The 20,181-nt window shown below is 48.9% G+C and overlaps 8 protein-coding genes across 8 annotated transcripts; 5 read left to right on the top strand and 3 right to left on the bottom strand.

Annotated features, from left to right (window-relative positions):
• Positions 1–51: 51 nt before the first annotated feature.
• On the top strand, positions 52–1,201 carry PENARI_c006G06203 (CIA30 family protein; the record flags this gene model as incomplete). The annotated part of the gene is made up of 3 exons (XM_022630386.1): positions 52–130; positions 182–415; positions 501–1,201. The coding sequence occupies 3 exons, from the start codon at positions 52–54 to the stop codon at positions 1,199–1,201; spliced, it is 1,014 nt and encodes a 337-aa protein (XP_022489578.1).
• Positions 1,202–1,390: 189 nt separating this feature from the next.
• On the bottom strand, positions 1,391–2,479 carry PENARI_c006G03142 (phosphoribosylaminoimidazolesuccinocarboxamide synthase; the record flags this gene model as incomplete). The annotated part of the gene is made up of 3 exons (XM_022630238.1): positions 1,391–1,764; positions 1,870–2,245; positions 2,330–2,479. 3 exons carry the CDS (start codon positions 2,477–2,479, stop codon positions 1,391–1,393), a joined length of 900 nt encoding a protein of 299 aa, XP_022489467.1.
• A 173-nt stretch (positions 2,480–2,652) lies between these two features.
• Positions 2,653–5,268, top strand: PENARI_c006G10131 (putative anaphase-promoting complex subunit Apc5; the record flags this gene model as incomplete). Its single annotated transcript, XM_022630573.1, has 7 exons — positions 2,653–3,361; positions 3,408–3,501; positions 3,551–3,965; positions 4,016–4,139; positions 4,194–4,300; positions 4,360–4,496; positions 4,545–5,268. The coding sequence occupies 7 exons, from the start codon at positions 2,653–2,655 to the stop codon at positions 5,266–5,268; spliced, it is 2,310 nt and encodes a 769-aa protein (XP_022489840.1).
• A 591-nt stretch (positions 5,269–5,859) lies between these two features.
• On the bottom strand, positions 5,860–7,083 carry PENARI_c006G07850 (uncharacterized protein; the record flags this gene model as incomplete). Its single annotated transcript, XM_022630460.1, has 1 exon — positions 5,860–7,083. One exon carries the CDS (start codon positions 7,081–7,083, stop codon positions 5,860–5,862), a length of 1,224 nt encoding a protein of 407 aa, XP_022489873.1.
• Positions 7,084–8,556: 1,473 nt separating this feature from the next.
• PENARI_c006G08029 (uncharacterized protein) lies at positions 8,557–10,412 on the top strand (the record flags this gene model as incomplete). The annotated part of the gene is made up of 6 exons (XM_022630470.1): positions 8,557–8,743; positions 8,869–8,964; positions 9,032–9,237; positions 9,311–9,621; positions 9,772–10,172; positions 10,228–10,412. The coding sequence occupies 6 exons, from the start codon at positions 8,557–8,559 to the stop codon at positions 10,410–10,412; spliced, it is 1,386 nt and encodes a 461-aa protein (XP_022489670.1).
• Positions 10,413–11,589: 1,177 nt separating this feature from the next.
• On the bottom strand, positions 11,590–13,955 carry PENARI_c006G02096 (glycosyltransferase family 2 protein; the record flags this gene model as incomplete). The annotated part of the gene is made up of 3 exons (XM_022630188.1): positions 11,590–12,843; positions 12,896–13,615; positions 13,674–13,955. 3 exons carry the CDS (start codon positions 13,953–13,955, stop codon positions 11,590–11,592), a joined length of 2,256 nt encoding a protein of 751 aa, XP_022489963.1.
• A 688-nt stretch (positions 13,956–14,643) lies between these two features.
• PENARI_c006G05964 (glycoside hydrolase family 12 protein) lies at positions 14,644–15,845 on the top strand (the record flags this gene model as incomplete). The annotated part of the gene is made up of 4 exons (XM_022630370.1): positions 14,644–14,941; positions 14,992–15,047; positions 15,104–15,522; positions 15,572–15,845. 4 exons carry the CDS (start codon positions 14,644–14,646, stop codon positions 15,843–15,845), a joined length of 1,047 nt encoding a protein of 348 aa, XP_022489855.1.
• Positions 15,846–17,280: 1,435 nt separating this feature from the next.
• On the top strand, positions 17,281–18,738 carry PENARI_c006G10198 (uncharacterized protein; the record flags this gene model as incomplete). Its single annotated transcript, XM_022630576.1, has 2 exons — positions 17,281–17,752; positions 17,810–18,738. The coding sequence occupies 2 exons, from the start codon at positions 17,281–17,283 to the stop codon at positions 18,736–18,738; spliced, it is 1,401 nt and encodes a 466-aa protein (XP_022489660.1).
• Between the last annotated feature and the right edge of the window lie 1,443 nt (positions 18,739–20,181).

Below are 20,181 nucleotides of genomic sequence, written 5' to 3'. Positions count from 1 at the left end.
ATCTCCAGCTCCCGAGCTCTGGACCTCATCTCTCTTCTTCAACTCCTCAAAATGTTCCCAACGAAACGTCTAGCCCAAGGCGGGTTCTTCAGACGCAGCGCTGACGAACTCGGTCGTCTATCCAAAATCGGTAAATTACACGCAAGTGACATACCAATCACGCCGACTAACAAGGAACCAGCCTGGAACACAGAAACCCTCCACACACCCACGAAACCTTACTCAATCCTCAACTTCGAAAATGAAAGCGAAGTCAAAGCCTGCAAGACCATGGCCGACCGCGCCGTAGGAGGCTTCAGCACCGCCAGCTTAGACTTCGAGCCAGCAGACCCTTCAACAAACACACCTTCGCATGCCCGGTTCCACGGCACCATCTCAACTAAGCTCCCAGAAAACTGGCGCGTTGAAAGAACCGGTAAATCTACAAATCTCCAGCCCAAGCTCGTTGCCGATAGGCGGTCAGAGAAGACTCAAAAGGCTAATCACTGGCACATGCACAGGCTATGCCGCCTTCCGCAACCAAGACAGAGGCCTTTGGCTTTTCGGTCGCCTGTTCTGGGATGTCGATCCATACTCGTATCTGGCCTTACGGATTAAATCCGATGGTCGACGATACACCGTTAACGTTCAGAGTGACTCCATCGTCGAAACGGATATCCACCAGCACAGACTATACACGAAACACCATCGTGTGCGCGACGCTGAAGATCATAATGACAACCCCGAGTCTCTAGCCGAACTTTACCCGGAGGGTATGCCCGCGGCACTTTCAGATGTACCGCCCCAATCCACAATCCTTGCATCATCGACTAGTACGACGACATCTGGGGGAACGGGATGGGAGACTGTTCTATTGCCGTTCAACTCGTTTGTTCGCACGAATCATGGCTACGTCATCGAACCTCAGACATCGCTGATGCGCCAGCGCATTAAGAGTATCGGTATTGGCTTGACGGATCGAGTGGAGGGGCCGTTTGATTTGCGCATTCATAAAATCTGGGCGACTAATGGGATGGGTGAAGCAGAGCATGAAGAGGAGGTGCGGATTTGCGGTGCGGATGCCTTGCCTATTGATGAGGGTGTTCGGACGGGTTGGACTGAGGAGCCCGCGCCGAAGCCTGAGAGGGAACAGCGGCAGCAGCAGGAGCAGCGGTCCAAGGAGAAGGGGCTCAAGGGATTGAAAGGGGAGTGGGATGAGTGATCTCATTCATAGCTGTTGTATGTGTATATTACCCATGGTGGGATCTCGGCTTTGTTACTCCCGTCTAGAGGGACAGTATAACAATTTGGACATGAATTGTAGTTTCATTTCATCCTGACTCATTCAAGAAATACATAAGGCGTAGACTCGAGTGAATTACTCGATAGATAGCGTCTATACTTGGTCGCTCTATTTACCACCGGTGATCTTCTCCCAAGCCTCCTTATACTTCTCAGCAGTCTTGAGAGCAATATCCTCGGGCATGCGCACACCCTCCTTACCCTTCAGACCCTCCTGGACCAGCCAGTCACGCAAGAACTGCTTGTCGAAGCTGGATTGGCCCCGACCGATAGCATAGGAATCCTTAGGCCAGAAGCGGGATGAGTCAGGCGTCAAAACCTCATCGGCGAGAACCACCTCGTTAGTCTCTTCGTCGACACCAAACTCGAATTTGGTATCGGCGATGATCACGCCTCGCTCGAGAGCGTACTCGTGCGCGGTCTTGTAGAGCTGGATAGCCAGCGAGGCAACAGTCTCGGCGTGTTCGCCCAGGATAGCGGCAGCTGTAACAGAAATGTCAGTTCCTTGTATCTATAAAAACCCACCAATTCTCAAAATCAGACAAAAGACCGCCTCCGCGGAGTCGTCCAAGCTGTACATATACATACCCTGATCAGGATGGATATTCTCATCATGCTCGCCCTGCTCAGCCTTCGTGCTGGGTGTGTAGATAGGACCATCAGGGAAAGCCTGACTCTCCTGCAAACCCGCAGGGACCTTAATGCCGTGCACAGTGCCAGCCTTCTTGTACTCATTCCAAGCCGAGCCGGTGATGTATCCGCGGACGATAGCCTCAATGGGAAGGATCTTCAGCTTGCGCACTTGCATGCTGCGGTTCTGCAGGACTGGGCGCAAGGACTCCGGGATCTGGGGCGGGAGGTCGAGAGTGAGGAAGTGCGTGCGTAGGGAAGGGTGTGCCTCTTTCAGGGCGTTGAACCATGTTCGTGTGCAGAGGGTGAGGAGGACGCCCTTGTTGGGGATACCCTGTTGATTGTGTTAGCGAGTAGATCAATTGTACGTTATGGCAAGAGAGTCGCAATTGCAATTGAACTGTGGTGGGGGTTGTACATTCTCCATGATCACATCGTAGGCGGAGATGCGATCGCTCGCAACGAAGAGGAGGGTCTTGTCGTCAATCTCGTAGAGGTCGCGGACCTTGCCTCGGGCAATGAGGGGGAGGGCACCCTGCAGGTCAGTGGTAGTCAGAGCTTGAGACATGGTGAATTGTGCTGAAGAAGTTCTGCGTCATCGTCACTTTTTTCCCGAATTTTGGCGGGGTCCCGATTTCGGCCTTGTTGCCTCAGGCGATCATTTATATCGCAACGCGCCCTTGAGAAGCTCATTGCTGATACACAGGAACTGCAAGATGGCACAGCAGTAGCGGACACAAAATGACGCGTTATTTGACTCCCTGGAGGGTCTCGCTGCTGTGTCTGGTCACACTCTATACGGATGGTGTTGTTCCCAACTCGTCTGCCATCCACGTCCTCTCGTTCTTGACCGCGGGTCTATTTCCGCTCGACCCTGCCGATAAGCAATGGCAGGAGCACTACTTGCCAAGCATTGCAGAGCTCGAGGTCTGTCTCGCTGGTCATGAGTCCTCTGTTCCTGGGCGCTCGCTTTGGGACCTGTTTCTGAAGAACCTGTGGTCCCTCGACTCAATGGATGCGCTGGAGACATTCTTCAGCGATGTGATTCCATCTCTGCTGGCCAAATCACGCGATGAGCAAATCCAAGACAGGGACAATGGGCTTGCCCCGGAACCCGAAGATCGCATGCGCTTGTCGAGGAGTTCGCCACTGGGCGCGTTCGTGCGCAGATCATATCTTGAATACACGCGGTTGCAGTTTCATGATTCTGTGAAACTCTGGACTGGCTTTGTCAAGTACCGTCTTCCAACCTACACCTATTGGTCACGCAGGCATCGGGGAGCTGAGGGGAAAACCGTTGATGTCAATCTTCGTGCTTTGGGACTGGATTCCACGAGCCACCTGTCACAGGTAGTGTACGGCAATATCGAATATGACGAAGAGGATGAGGGTGTGGTCAGCATCAAAGATGCAGAGAGATTGGTTGAGTTCCAAGTCGGTGAATTGCAAAGTACGTTCTCCTCCAGTGTATCATGCTCATGTGCTAACAGATACAGGGATGGGAGGCAGAGTTCCAGACGAAATGAGAGCTCAATTGAAACACATCATAACCTCGGAGTCAACAACGCCGGTGTTGATGTACTACCTAGAGTACGTTCCGATGCACGAAGGCATTTACCAGGTGGCTGATAACATCTAGATATCTCGACGCCTGGAGGGCTGGGGACTACACATCAGCGTTTGATAACCTGCACCGGTACTTCGACTACAACATGCACACAAATCTTGATCGAAGTGCGTATCAGTTCGCCCTCCTGAACTTAGCAATCATCCAAGCGGACTTCGAGTGCTTCAATGAAGCCATTTCAGCCGTGCAAGAGGCGGTCGCAATCGCCCGCGAGTCGCACGATATGAATTGCCTGAACTTCTGTATGAGCTGGCTGTATCACTTCGGCAAGGCTTTTCCGGTGCAGATGCGAGAAGTTCAAAACAGCGGGATGTTGGGTAATGAGAAGGAGGGTCTCGCTTTCCTCAAAGCCAAGTCTAAGGAGACCGACATGTGGTCTCTGATGAGTACTACATTGCTAAGCGAGGCTAAGTTGGAGATGCAGCAGGTACGGATCTTGCATGGCTCTGAAAAATGGAAGTTACTGATCTTTACAAGGGAGAGAGTCTTGCGTCGATCGTGGAATCTTTTGTGCGAGCATCTCACGTTAATGTGACAAAAAGCCTCACAACACCTACGGGTGCATACATGCTGCTACAAGGCTCCATGTACGCTCGGATAGGTATGATTCTTGAGAATCAAATGTGGCGATAACCATGCTAACTGAACAATATAGGAGCTACTCACCTTTCTTGGCTAAATACCGAAGTATTTCGCGAGTGCTACTTGGAGGGCCAACCTCATGATGACTTTGTCAAGATTACATTCCGAAACTGCCAAATAGTATGTGAACTGGCTGTGCCATTGGTGACTCATGACAGACAGCTGATTACTCTCTACAGTTAGCACAAAAAGGAAACTACAAAGAAGCATCTGCACGAATGAACAAAATCGAGCCAGAAAAGCTGCGAGCCTTCAAATACAACAACGCCTGGACGTATTACTCTGGGCTCCTACAACTACAACGGCAAATCTGCCGGTAAGTACTCCACACCAACCAAGCCACATCCAATCTAACACACAACAGCGACGACAAAGTAGCAGTGGAACACATACTCTCCCAACTCCAAGCCGTCCAACTCCTAGACTTCGACATGCGCCTCCTCCTAGCATTCCACTCGATAGAATTCACGATCCGCCAAGGCGACTACGGACGCGCCCTAAGAATGGTCGAACAAGCCGCCCACGCCATGCAACCCGAGAACTTCGACGTCCACTCTCAAATCAAGCTTCTCTGTCTAAAAGCGCAAATCCTCGGGAAATCCGGGCAGCCGCAACGGGGTTTCTCGCTAGCAATGCGCGCAGCTAACATCGCGCATCGCTCAAAGGTCCTAGCCGACCTCTGGGCGGCTATCTGCACGCTGGCCACAGTCCTATTAAGCCTTCACGAATTTGAAGCTACAGGCGAGCTGGTCGAGAGCATTATGCCACAAATCCTGGAGTCAGACGACTACGCACTCATTGCGCAGGCGTATTCGCTTCTTGTGGATGCGAATATGGGTATTGCCGGTGAGTTGTGGAGACTACAGGGTCGGGACTCGACGTCTACAAGGAAAGAGTATGTCAATCGGGCTCTTGGGTATATCGATTCGGCGTATGATCACTTCGAGGAGATTGAAGATATTAAGGGCCAGACGGAGATGATGGCTAAGAAGGCTACTGTTATGCATCTTACGGGTGACCCTGTCTTGGCAAATGATTATGCGGCGAAATATCTGGATCTGCGGAGGCGACGGGGTGCTGAGGCGTGATGTATTGGTACCTTTTACACAGAATTAATAAACACTGGCCTTCATTCATACGTCAAACTGTTGGGGAGATTTACTGTTATTATAATCCGAGGTAATGGTTAAATTCTTTTAAAACTTCGAGCCGTCCGAGAAGTGATTAGGGCTTTTGCTGTTTATCAGGGGTGTCTATTATGCATTGGCTCTTCATAGGTTGCCGTAGTGGCGTTTAGCGTGAGGGACCAATAATGGACTATCGTGAAACTCAATCATATTTTATCGTTGGTTTCCGTTCAATATGATGTAAAATATCTCTGATAATGTCCATCACAATCGGTTTCTTGTTCGGTCATGCTTAAGGCACGGTGATACACCATGATATTAGACAGTACTAAAAATGTTCGAGTCATATAGTGGACTTTATTAGTTCACAAATATAGATCAGACCAAAATTGGCCTTGATCCATCTATGTAAAGCTTCTAGGCGTTGGTGTTTGCATACTAAATCGGTCAGCAGCTTTGACATGCAAGTAGTAGTCCAATAATCCATTATAAAACAAGATATACATGGCATCGTCACAAATAAGTAAGTTAGTAAATATATACACAAACCGCTCAATCACTATCCCTCCAACCAACAAGAAACTCATCCAACAAATCATAATTCGCCTTCTCAGTCCGCTGCCGCAAAAGTTCAGCCCCAATATCAAATTTCGCATCTGCATCAGCCTGCTCTTTATCTGACAAGGATTGGCAGCGCCTGGCAGTATTCCCACTCCTATTCCTCCCGGCAACCGCAAAGGATGGCTTGGCTTCCGGCATATCAAACTCGAAATCCACCAAATCAGGACCAAGTTTGATCCTCGGCTGCGTGTCTATCCCGTAAACGCTGGGACCGCGAGTTGAACCGAACATCCCATCAAATGAAGAGATCTCATTCCCGGAGTTGAGATCATGATATTGTCTCTGGGGATATTCAGGAGATTCCGAGCCGGAGATTGTATGATTGTCGCTATGTTCCATGGATTCATAGCTCTGCGGTGACCAGGACTGTGTTTGCTGAGGTCCATCGTGGACTCGATCTCGATGATTGTTTTTTTCGACAACTTCCCGATGTTCATGTTCATGCTCATGTTCATGCTCATGTTCATCTTCATGGTCATGTTCCCCATCACAATGCCGACGAGTACACCCATCATTGAAAAACTCCTTAAGCAGCAAACTCAATTGACAAAGTCGCTTCATCTGTCGCGGGGGAAGTTCTTCTTCTTCTTCTTCTTCTCCAACGGGACTCATCATCTTTCTCTTCCGCCTCGAGCTATCCCGCTGTTCTGACATAGAACTCCGCGCCACAATCCCGTCTTTCAAACTCGCACCTGGTGAAGTTTCACGTCCGACACCAGACTCTAATCTAAGCGTATCTTCCTCATCATATGCAGTCGCAGGCTTGAAATCGATATTATGATCTATCAAGACCTGTTTGAGATATTCGACGCGACTTTCAAGAAAAGAGACATAGCTGCGTGGTAACTCGCGCTTAGTGAGAGGGTCATAGCCCACACAGCGGGCGCCTGCTTTTTCGCAGGATTCACAGCGTGGAAGGCGCTGGTCGCAGCGGTGTTTGCGGAGGCGGCAGCGGTTACAGGCTGAGACGTTGCGAAATGGTGGGGGTGTGGGATTTGAGGTTGAGAGTGAGGGTCGTGTGCTTGAAATTTGGCGTTGTTTTGGTCGTGTCACTTGTGTTCGCGGTGTTGTTGGGTTATGTTGTGTCGAGTTTGGGAGTTGGTTGGTCCATCTGCTTTCTGGGACTGGAGATGTTGGAGATGTAAGGTCTAGCATGGCGAAATCGGGTTGAATGAAGAGAAAAGAAGAAGAGAAAAGGAACAGATAAGAAAAAAAATACAATTGGGGTATATTGGAGCTTTGTCTTCTGCTATCAGACAACTATGGAATAATTATAGCTCTTGAATTCCGAAATGACAGCTCCACGGTGTGCGATAAGGTTCGAATTCCGGTTGAACTCCGAAAGGCGTTTAAAACTCCGAGACATTCCTTGGAGACCGATCTGCTTGAGGGGCTGTTCCTAACGGGGTTATTTTATGTGCTGATCTCTTTGAGCACACGAGGTTGCCGATGTTGACCATGCGGCTGTAGATATTTCCCATAGATTGCTATACCTGTCAAATGGCTTGCTTATAGTTACCTCTCCAAGCCTTGACATTCCAAAATGCTTCTAGAACCAAAATGCACAATTTCGATTAGCTATACCATTCTAGGCTGGCTAAAGAGCATGGACGCACTCGGCTGCACTAAGTGGACTGCGTGGAGGCACTAACACGTTGGTGTTGCATGTGGATAGAACGGGTGGAGAGGCGTTAGATAGAGTGCTCCACTATACACTGTAGAACTGAGGACATGAAGGTCAGGCTCACTCATTTCCCGCGGCAAACTAGAAGTATCGAGGGAAGTTAGCATAGTAGAGGGAGGCGGGGGGAGGAAGGGAGGAAGTTAAGACGCCAAGCTTCGGGGCGGGTGCACGGTCCGTCATGTAGTATGCGGAGTGAATCCTTATAGATGCCGGCTATTCAACTTGCATCTCGCCTGGGTCGGCATATGGCTCCAATCGGATCACCTTACGGGGTTTTAGGGGGAGCCCAGACTCCGTAACACCGGTCGATGGAGAACTCTCAATATCTAGACGTATGTGATCAACAGTTCCCCCGGGAGATACAGAAAGAGATTTCTAGAGGAATTGAGACGAATTGGCACAATCCACTCAGATATCCATGCTGGTAAGGCTGATGTAGTAGACATAACCATACCATGGGAAGAATCCCTAGGATCAAAACGGAACGGATAAATCGGGAACCAGAACGAATTGTACCGTAGAACAGAGCAGGAAACAATATCCCCTTTTACTCAAAGACATGCATTCTCTCATCCGAAAGCCAAATCGAATAAAGCTTCCACAAGCACCATGGATATGGTGGGGGAAGCACCCGCCCTCCTCTGCCGATCCCTTCTCCCATTGAGCAGCATCCACGCCAATCCGCGGGGCCCCAGATAATCCAAATCCCATTTCGTTTTCAAATGATCAAAGTCTAATTATACGTTCCCTCAATTCAGGTTTCCCCAATGACTCAGGGTCCTTTTTCAAGGCACTATATAACACCGCCCCTCGACCCACTGTATCCATGATATCATTCAGTATTACATAGTTCATATTCCCAACTCGCCCCCCGTCTCCCATTTCTCCAATATCCTTGTCGTCTACAAAACAATCCTGCGCCTTGCATTATTCCGTGCCACATAATGGCACAAGACGACACCGAAGATGCGCGGGGGGTTTCCACGGCCGTGGATATGGAAATGACCATGACGAACGACGACCCCAAACTGTTGAAACAGGCACCCGATGCAGATGAGGCCATGAAAGCCTTTGAAGAGATGCAGGGGGAAGCAATTGAACTGGATGAAGCAACGAACCGCCGGCTTGTGCGTACGATTGACTGGCATATTATGCCGATAATGTGTTTCGTCTATGCAATGAACTTTCTCGATAGTATGCTATTCAACAGTGCTAGGATATTTCATAATTTATGATCTACAGCTAACCTGTTCCAGAAACTACATTGTCTTACGCCAGTATCATGGGTCTGAAAGAGGATCTCCATCTGGTTGATGATCAGTACCAATGGCTTGGTAGTTTGTTCTACTTCGGTGAGTTAACGTTATCTTGTTATACATTCTCCATTAAGAGGATCTGACATTGATATATACGATCCAGGCTATATCGCCTGGGAGTATCCAACAAACCGCCTCCTGCAACGATTACCACTAGGCAAATACTCCGCAGCATGCATAATAATCTGGGGACTAATCCTCAGCTGCTTCGCCGCAGCGAAGAACTACCCAGGGGCGATCGCAATCCGCTTCTTCCTAGGTGTATTCGAAGCAGCCGTCACACCAGGTTTTGCACTCCTCACCTCTCAGGTATATATATACATACCATCACCGACCCCCTCCACTTTCCTATAACCAAGCCCAAAAACTAACAAAGCAAAAGTGGTACACCCGCACCGAACAAGGCAAAAGAGTAAACATATGGTACAGCTTCAACGGCTGGGGCCAAATAATAGGCGGGCTCGTAGCCTACGGAATAGCAACCGGAGCGCGCAAACACGGCTCTCTAATAGCCCCCTGGAAAATTGTCTTCCTCTTCACGGGCCTGCTAACAATAGTCCTGGGCCTTGTCTTTCTCTGGGTCGTACCAGATAGCCAACTCAACGCGCGCTGGCTGAAGAAACAAGATCGTGTCCTTGCTATTGCCCGTGTGCGCATTAACCAGCAGGGAATTGGGAATAAGCATTTTAAGTGGTATCAGGCTAAAGAGGCATTGCTCGATCCTATGACTTGGGCTTTCTTTTTTTTCGCGCTTATTGCTGATATTCCGAATGGGGGAATTACGAATTTTTTTAGTCAGTTGGTATGTTATTCATTTTTTTACCTACTTCTTCATTTTTACAGGTCTTTCTATTGGGAATTTGGACTAACGAATGTCACTCTTGTTGTTGGAAAGATCACCAGCTTCGACTATACACCCGAACAAAGCCTACTATACGGCACACCAGCGGGAGCAGTCGAAGTCGTGGCACTACTGCTAAACGGCTACATGGGCGACCGGACTGGGCAACGAATCCTATGTAGTCTAGGCGGACTACTGACAGCGACGATTGGAGTTGTCCTGATTGTGGCACTGCCACTGGAGAACAACATCGGCAGACTGATTGGGTATTACATGACGCAGGCATTCCCGACGTCATTTGTTGCGCTTTTGTCGCTGATTTCCTCGAATGTTGCGGGATATACTAAGAAGACGACTGTGGCTGCTTTGTACCTTATTGGGTATTGTGCTGGGAATATTATTGGTGAGTCCGCATTAGAGGGAGATATTTTTGGATCTACTATATACTAACCGTCCAGGCCCATTAACATTCCGCCCTCAAGATGCACCGCGCTACATCTCCGCCGAGATAATCATCATCTGCTGCTGGGGCGTGTCATTGCTAATTCTGCTTTATATTTGGTGGTGGTATAATAAGGAGAATCGACGGAAAGCTGCTATCGTTTCGAGGGCTGACTATGTAAGAGTGGAGAACCGGGAGTAAGTTGCTTCTCTTTTCGTTTCTTGCGTTACTGTCCACAGTGTCCACCAGTATACAGTATAGTTCTGGATATCTTGTACTCCGGACTGTATCTGTATCTGCATCTGTTTGGAATTGGATTCACTAACCGACTCTTCTATTTCAGGTGGCTGGATCTTACAGACCGGGAGAATCATGATTTTGTTTATACGCTGTAACTTACGCTTACGTTTACGTTTATATTTACATTAATGTAGATGTTGACGGTGATGGAGATTTAGTAAACAGTTCCACGCACCTGCACATGTATCTATTCTAAAATGGTGTCCCCGTCTACGGATGGTAGATACTGTACAGATGGTGACGCGGCAGGATATATGATATTTTCTGTAGCACAAGTGCGGTCAAGATATACTTTACTATACAGATGTAGGAAAGCACGTATATGTATTCCCGTGCAGTGCAGACAATGACACTACAATACGTACTGCATGCCAAGTTATAGCGGCGGGAAGGGAAGGAAAGGAAGGGACGGGTCAAAATACAATAACGGATATGTAGAATGGGATTGGCTGTTGATATGGTAACTTAATTACTGTTAATATAAGCACGCGACCCTTGCAACGCAAGTAAAGTACAGTAGATGAGGGTCTACCCCTAGCTCGAATAAAGCATAACAAAAGATATTTTATATTTTACCTGAGGCTGGGATGGATAATCCGAATTATGAATTAAAGACTAATGGGAAATACACTGCATGATGCATAATCTCACAGGCTACAGGTCACATCCATGGATACCCAGGCAACGTAACGCGCTGCGCCCCTACAATAAACGCCGATCACCAACCATTGGACGCGAGTTACAAGCAAGGTAAACAACCTTAGAAAGCAGACGTATCAATTCAGCCGATCTGATCTCGGATGATATAATGTATTTATAAGATTTGCATCGGCAAATCAGATGCAAACCCAAAAGCCTAACGCCGTCGATCCAGGGTCCCTGATTGTAGGTAGATGCACATAAGAAAAAAAAAAAAAGAAAACAAAATGGAGAAACAGGGAGAAGAGTAACACAGGCATAACATAACACTCCGGGAATGGAAATGGACAAGCAACGCATAAGATTGGACCATGTGACACGTTATCTATACAGTTAGATGGCAAAGTGTACCTGGAAGTTCAAGGCCAGGTAGCTAAAATTAGAAGATGAAGGAGTAAACGAAGACCAAGATGGTCGCCACGGTGGCGACACTGTACTCGAGTTCGAACCACGCGGCTTGGCCGCCGAAGGCGATCTTCTTGCTCTTCTTGGTTGGATGGGCTACGCCGGTCTTGGGGTCGCGGGTGAGGAGCTCCTCGCGCTCCGGCATGGTGGGTGGGTCGATGGCGTAGGAGACGGGCGTCCAGAGGGAAGTGCAGATGAAGAGGAAGGTGAGAGGGGGCCAGAAGGCGTGCGTGATGAGGCACAAGATGATGTCTCGGAAGCTGGTGTTTTGTGCGAAGCAGCGGTAGGAGGAGATCACCACCGCCACGAGAGTGACATACACAAATGCTAGATGGAAACTGGCCATGTAGTTGACGAGGATGACTCGGAGTCGGACAAACATGTTCTTGGACTTTTTGGCATCGCGCTCGTTAAGAGCGGAGCCGAGAGAACCGGTTGGCTTGAAGGCTTGTGCTTGACCACCGAGCCATTTGGGCAGGATGAAGGATCGCACGATGCAGAGAGCAATGTAGGGCGACATCCACAATTGGTAGCGCGAGCCTCGCTGACCAGTGTGGTAGCCAGCTGGGATGAAAAGAGCCATTTCGCACAGACGGTTAGAGATGGTTGCGGCGAAGCAGGCCCAGATCAACCAGCGCAGCTGCTCCTCGGTCGCAAAGGCGACTAGGCGCTTACCCCACAGGAGGATGATAGGAATGGCGAAAAGAGAAGCGGTCAGCAGTAGAGTATACACACTGAGAGTGGCGTAGAGGAATCCAGAGAAACGCTGAGCGACGGTCATCTTGCGAACGGCATCACCCCAAAGACAGAACTTGAGCTTGGCAGCTGTGTCCACGGTACCAATAGCCCATCGTGTACGCTGCTTGAGATGTCCACCAAAGTCCTCGGGCACGGTGCCAAATTGAAGCGGTTCATGAACATATGCGGTCTTCCATCCTTTGCCAAGCATCAGCGTTGAAGTCGCGACATCCTCAGCCAAGGAACCAAGCGGGAAATTGCCGATCTCTTCGAGAGCCTCGCGTCGAACAACATAACCCGAACCAGTACACCAAGCCACACCGAGCGCGTCCTTGATCGGCTCAATAACATGCACGAAAAAGTCCAGACTCTGCGCCAGGGGATCGGATGCAGGGGTATTGTAGAAGAGCTGAGGAGGGCATGCAAGGGCCATCTTGGGATCCACCAACAAGTGGGGAAGGATCGCACGAAGCCAGTCTTGTTCAGGAATCTGCGAGCCGTCAGAATGTATATTTGAATACGGGCGGGAAATTTGTAATTACCATGTCGGCGTCCAGCGCAGCCATGAACTGGCCTGCACCGCCGGGCAGAAGGGTAGTCTGTTCCAGACCGTAGTTGAGGTTACCGGCCTTGAAGTGGTGGGGCTTGCCGGGGATTTTTTCACGCGCCATGTAGTAGACGTTGGGGTAGATCATGGCGATTTGGCTGCAGGCTTCTTCGAGGGTCTTGGACTTGGCGTCGTCCAAGACAATGATGCGGAACTGGTCGCGCGGGTAGTCCTGGTCGCAGGCACCACGGACAGTATCGAGAACGACTTCGTCCTCCTCTCCGCAGCAAGTAATGAAGACATCGACAGTCGGGCAGTCCTTGCCGGTCAAGCGCAGCTTTGGGCGGCCTCGCTTCTTCAACGCCATCATCGTCCAGCAGTTGTGCATAAGTGAGGGAATGGCAACGGTGATTTCAATGGCCACGAAAACCCAGGCTCCAGCATACGAGACCTGGGCCACATTCTGTGCCATGATGATGCATGCAATACGCAGACCGAGATAGAACAAGTAGATACCCGTGTTGGCAAACGTGAGGAATGGGACCAGAGCGAAGACCCAGCGCTTCCATCCTTTCCAAGTTTCCGCATCATCTCGGTCGTAAAGGCGAGCAATCGAGCCTGATTTGACCCAATCTCTGGCGAATCCGGGTGAAGCGGGTTCGGTCACGAGGGGAGCAAGACTCATATGGCTTTCGCCGACTCCATTATTCTGGTACTATTCATCGAGACGAATTAGAATATAGCTAAGATAACGAAAAAACGGGGAGCATTACCAGTGTTGGAGAGGCCGACCGCGAGTCATACGGTGTTCGTGAGTCCCAGGGAGTGTTTGGGAGCGAGTCCGAGTTTCCAGACAAGCGTGTGGCGGGCTGAAGCCACACATGCTGGCCATACTCATCGACAGGGAAATGACCCGGTCGCACCGGAGTCAAGGCTCTTGCTGGGGAGTATGGAGCATATGGCTGAGGGTGTTCGAAGCTGCTGTTGTTGCCATAGCCTCGATAGACATCCATCTCGACCTTTTCCTGATCGTCATGACCATAGCGTCCGTCCATGGTGTCGGGAGGCACTAGCCTTGTAGAACAGAATAAAGTAAAGAGAAGAATGTAAAATCCGAAGAATGCTCCCGTAACGAACGTGGTCAGCCACTGCTGGAATGTGAAGAAGAGAGAGAAAGTCTCTTATCTAAGTAAATCGAGGTAAGACTTCTAAGCCCTGAGACTAGCGCAGCCAAGCAAAGGTACAAAGTGGGCTGGAGAGGGTGGAACCGCATGCGGCGAGATGTGATACGCCTACAAAAATAGATTACCATTTAATTGCGTATTCTGGGGGTATTTTGCTTGGAAATTGTAATTTTCTCGGACTAACTAGTGTTTACCGTTTGCGGGTACCTTTTTTTCGATTTCCGTGGTATCGTATTGTAACCAAACAGGGTCTTTTTGGTCTAATTTCCAACTGGAACCCTAATCTGACCAATCAGAATACAGCCTGTCGATCAATCTATGGAAATTGTGCATCGGGTAACAGCGTTGCATGTGCCGTGACGGTGCCTGGCCTGTGTTGTTCCTGTTCCACTGGATGAAAGTGCGGTTCTTATCAGGTGGCTCAGGTGGACTCTGTCCTAGTCTCGATCGTCCGAGACACATCCACTGTCGATTGCCTCTCAAATTTCACTCTTCACCTTGCTTTGCTCTTTGCTTGCTCCTTGCTATTTGCTATTGCTCTTTGTTTGTGAATTGCACCATGGTGTTTGGAGTAGGATTGATCATCAACGCGGTCCTAGTGGCCATCCCGGTCGGGGGAAGCGTTGGAGCATTGATGGGCATCGACGCCCACCGAGCGGCAACAGGACAGAAGCCTTTATTCGCAGGTGGAAACACAGAGGATGGCTCTAGCCCAGGCGGAGGAAATGGTGGAAGTGGAAGTACAGGCGACGGCGGCAACCACAACAGTACCTCTTCGGTCCACGGCACACAAAGCACAGAGTACTGCGATCTCTCATGGGGAATTACACCACCATCCAAGACCGAGCAGTATACCCGTGAGTGAACTCGGACTCGAGTGACTGCGAATAATGACTGACGAATACAGTGAACCCGAATCAATGGGGTGTGGATGGCACCACTGTTGGCAAATTGTGTATGAATGTGCGTACATTCCACCCCGACTCGATTGAGTGGCTACTAATCTATCTCTGTTACAGGTGACTACCTTCAAGAACGAGACTTATCCCACCAAGACTGCACCGGAATTCTCCGTGAACTGGATGTTCGACGCTGGTCCAGAGACCCAGCCTGTGCACGCTTACTCCAACATCCGGGTGGATAATGTCTTGCCTCTGGCTTTGGACTCGATGCAAGAGCTGTATCTCGACCTGCACTGGACATATGGAGTTGGCAACACCTCCGCCGAGACCACATCCCAAGACGACTTAACCACTGCGAACCTCAATACCAACGTGGCTATTGATATGTTCTTGGACAGCGACAAGGATAAAGCAGAGAACGGTACCAACGCCCAGTACGAAGTCATGGTGTGGTTTGCGCAGTTTGGTCCTGCCACCCAGCCGATCGGTCTCAGTGACAAGTCAAAGGCAACCAGAGAGTTGAATGGAACTACATTGTAAGTTGTGCGCCCATGAAGGCTGGATGCACTGGCTAACTGATCTCAGCGATCTCTTCGTTGGCAAAAACGGGCAAGGCCAGACTGTTATGTCTTGGGTTGCGCAAGAAGCCGTCAGCGGCGGTTTCAAGGAAAAGTTCACTGGTGACATCTACCCTCTCATCACCGATCTTTACACTCTGGACCCTTCGAAACTGAAAGACCTTACTCCCCCCAGCAAAGGTGACTTCCTGGGCAGTTTGGCTTTCGGAACCGAAGCCTTCTACTCCAACAGCTTTGTCACATTCTCGGTGCCGCAGTATAAGATCGACATCCGGACTTGAGGTCAGGGTTTGTAAAGTGTATGATTATGAGCATTTTGCTTTTACGTTAGACATGAAGCGTTCTACATGAATCGAGTTTAATTTCATTTTACTTCATTCTACTTGGTATGACTTGTCCAGGAACCACTTGGAAAAGAAAACAGGTTCAATTGTTACATTGACTATGTGGCAAATGACCTAGTTACCCGTATAAATACAAAATACCGTCAGTCTGTTTCCGGCGATGAGAGGGTAACCTCCCCCGCACTCCACGTTGCAGACACAGATGGCACCATACTCATACAGCAAAGAATACAAAAGCAACTTCCAGTTATGCAGTCATGCAGTCATCTCAAACAATGCATTATACGCCAAGTCTGGCTCAAGCCTTGACTCGAGGGTTAGGTGAAACCAAAGTACATAATACAACCAATGAAACCAATTAGCAATATCAGCACCACACAACCCACGTCGATGCCATACTAACCACAAGTTAATGCCTACATGTAAATTGTCTCACATTAAGTTAACTTAACACTTTACCATTTAACGGCGCTGCCTATTATATTCGCTCTAAGGTGCGGGCTATGCTGCTGATCGTCCCCGCAATTTCTGAATCACTTGAACCTTTGTCTTACATTTCAGTTTAGAGTGGATTTGCTTTTTGCTTGTTTGTGAAGTTCCGGAGACGGGATGGTTAGTTGGGTACATCATTGCCAGCTTTGATGGATGCTCCGGGGTGCAAGTACACCGTACACTTCGCGCATTCCGGTTTGGTTCTGGGTTTGATTTTGATTTTCCTTTTTGACATGCATCTTTCTTTTTCGCTTTTTTTTTTTGTTTTTGTATTTTTTTAATACTGTTTAGTGTATATTAATTTACTGCTATTATTAACAGTGGTGCTTTTCCTCTGAAATATCTTGCAGATGTTAGCCGCTTCCTGCGATCTGAGCGCTGTTGCTATGGCTAAGGATACCGAGCGCATCGGTCTGGCTATCCCGGCCTAGACTTAAAATTTTCAGAATTACGCCAGCATCACGCTACTGCTGCGCCAAATCCTGATGAGCTTTATTTTCAATCTATTTATCACACCATCGCGGGTGGCTGGTCAATTTGATTTCTTCATGGATCCGGATCAGCGAGTGTAGGGTATGGGTGGATTTGATATGCAAATCATGCTTCAAATTGCCTTCTATCGAAACCACCATGTCCCTTATACACTCAACACACGAGACAAGTTACCATTTTAGCCACGATGGCGAAATAAAGAAGCTGGTTCCGATGTGTCAAACTCTGCGGCTCTCCCCTTGGCATTGAGCACGACATCTTCAGGACCCACTTTGCACGTTTTTTTCTATCAATCTCCAGATGGTAGTTTCTTCTTTTTTTCTTTGCCATCCTTTCTTATATATTGTTTAATATTGTTCATAGGACTCAATAGAGTCTCGCGCTCATCATGTCCACCGAGGTTCCAGCAGGCGAGATCGAGCATGAGTTGCCACAGACCCAGATCACCCGTTCGCGGTGGTCATTTTTCCGATCTATCCCCTTCCAGATCGCTGTCGCGAGTGGTGTCTCATTCACTGCACCTGGAATGTGGGATGCGCTGAACAATGTTGGAGCCGGTGGTGCTGCTGAGCCCTACGCCGTCTCTGCGGCGAATGCTCTCGTCTACGGTCTTTTCGCGGTTGTCTGTGTCGCTGCTGGCGCAATTAACAACCGCATCGGTCTTCGTTTTGGTCTTGTTCTTGGTGCTATCGGTTACCCCATCTACGGTGCTGGTCTCTATACCAACAACTACCACCCCACGACTTGGTTCATGCTATTCGGTAGTGCACTGTGTGGTATCTCTGCTGGATTTTTCTGGGCGGCCGAGGCTGCTATTATCATTGGTTATCCCAGTCCTACCGAGCGCGCTTTCTATCTCGGTATGCACATCTACTACACTTACATACATTGGATATCTTATACTAACAACCTCCCAGCTATCTGGCAAACTGCCAAAGCAGCCGGTCCCATTGTCGGCGGCGCTATCAGTCTGGGCCTCAATGCGCAGACTTCCGGCAAAGGAACCGTCAGTGCCTCAACCTACATCGTCTTCATTGTGATCATGTGCCTAGGCCTCCCAATCGCGCTCTGCCTCAGCCCAGCCGAGAAAGTCCAACGCAAAGACAAATCCCTCGTCCTTGTACACAAGCAAGAAACCTGGGCAAAGGAATTCAAAGCCGCCTTCAAACTCATCGCAACCCGCCGCGTTCTCCTCCTTCTGCCATCCTTCTTCATCAGCTACTTCTACAACGGCTTCCTGAGCACCTGGCTGACAGACTACTTCACCGTCCGCTCGCGCGCCTTCTCCTCATTCTTCACCAACTTCGCCGGCATCGCCTCCTCCTTCATCCTCGCCGGGCTTCTAGACCGCCAGTCTATCTTCATCAAGACCCGCGCCAAGATCGCCTTCACCTCCATCGTGGTCATTCTAACGGGGACCTGGATCTGGGCTACAATCCTCCAGAAACAATTCTACGACGCCCCCGAACCTCCTCTCTTCGACTGGTTCAAGGGCGGTTTCAACAAATCTTACGCCCTGGTCTTCTTCTGGACCTTTGGTGGTCAGGCTTTCCAGCAATTCCTGTACTGGCTCATCGGCCAGTACAGCACAGATCTGTCCTCGCTTTCCTACCACTGTGGTATCCTTCGTGGATTCGAGGCATTGGGTCAGACTGTTGCATGGGCTATGCAGTCCCAGGGTAATGCGAACCATTTTGTCAGTATCGGACTCAACTTCGGTATTACTTTGCTTGCGTTCGTTCCTACGTGGATTGTTCTTAATGAATTGGAGCATAGTCATGAGGTGCAGGTTACTGCTGAGGAGCAGCATGAAGCAACCAAGACGGCTGATGGTTCTTCTGCTTGAGGTTTGATACCTCTTGTTTTTTTTTTTTTGTTTTGCATCATTCTCGGATTCGGTTCTTGAGAATGCTTCATTGTATGATTTTTTTGTACTATAGATATATACCCCCACGCGCTCATACTCAACGCCGAGCCTTATGTTAAAAATGTATAACCTTTCAACAGCTATCTATCTCCACAATTCGCATTGATCAATGCTAGTGCTAGGTAAGAGACTGCCGAGGTCTATGGCGTTAGACCTATGTAATGAACCCTTCTAGAACACCATAGAACAACCACGCCTCAAGCGCTAGTACAGTCCAGGTACAGAACGCCCTAGACCAAATTGGAAAACATACTTCCCGGAATAGATGGGGCTCGGTCACGCGCAATCCAATTCCAAGTGGCTGTGGACACCGCAGTATCGTATCTGTACTAGAATGGATATGATATTTACCGGCACCGTTGCGAGTACAGTAATTGATACCGAGCTAGGGCTAGAATGTGGTGGAGATTTCGGCCTTTCTAAGGGTCCACATCTCGATCTCAACGTTAAATAACTTAAAGAGTGAGAACAGTATATGTATATATCATAAATGGGTAGATGTAGTCAGAGTGTCTGATATGTTTATCCAAGGATACAAAAGTACAACAGATAATATAAAGTGAAAACAAATTGAATAACCATACTACGTACAGTAATGCAAAAGCATAAAAACCCAACTATTTTTAGACAGCGAAAAAAACGCTCGCCCCACTTGAACATTCGACGCGAAATACACATCCATGCCCTATCCCGATCCATTATCCATTATTTTTTAGATCATTGTATTGTAACGCAAGTTGACGCATCAGCTGATTCTACGTCCCATCGGGTTCCCGATCCCCAGCCACAGGGACGGCCATAGGGACGGGTGGCTGGGAACTTATGCGCATATTGACATACGCCAGGGTACCTAGTTCGCATACGTAATTGGCGTTCATGCGTATGCAACCTCACAGAACTACAGTACAATACATGTGCATATGTGTACATGTGAATGCTGGAAAAGGTATCAAATGTGGTGATTTGGCCAATTGGATCACGCCGGAATCCGCGGATGGGAACGGGTTATGCCGGTCTTTCTAGAAGGTGAGACTTTTATGGTAAGTTAGCATAGACGGAATACCCTGTAGAGAGTGTAGATTGGCATCGTCGGATATGTCGGGAGTTGGGAGCTAAGGTAGGAGTTAGCATAGCAAACATGGAGTTCGCTGTATCCTTCAGGCGCAGGTACTGTTTGTTGCACGGGGCCCTGGGACCGAAGATGAGTCGCTTAAAATTCGAGTCTTTAGGTTGCCACTTTGTCCCTTGGGAGCGGAGGAACATCACCAATCGCGGGATGGGCATTGGGCTGTGTATTGAATATCTGAAGAATTAAGATAATTACTTGAAAGTGAATAATTGTGGAAATAGTGCATGGATTGG

This window comes from Penicillium arizonense, assembly GCF_001773325.1.
Source record: "Penicillium arizonense strain CBS 141311 chromosome Unknown PENARI_contig006, whole genome shotgun sequence".
NCBI classification, from domain to species: Eukaryota; Fungi; Ascomycota; class Eurotiomycetes; order Eurotiales; family Aspergillaceae; genus Penicillium; species Penicillium arizonense.
The sequence above is the reverse complement of the archived record's forward strand: the minus strand, read 5'-3'. Positions and strand labels throughout refer to the sequence as shown.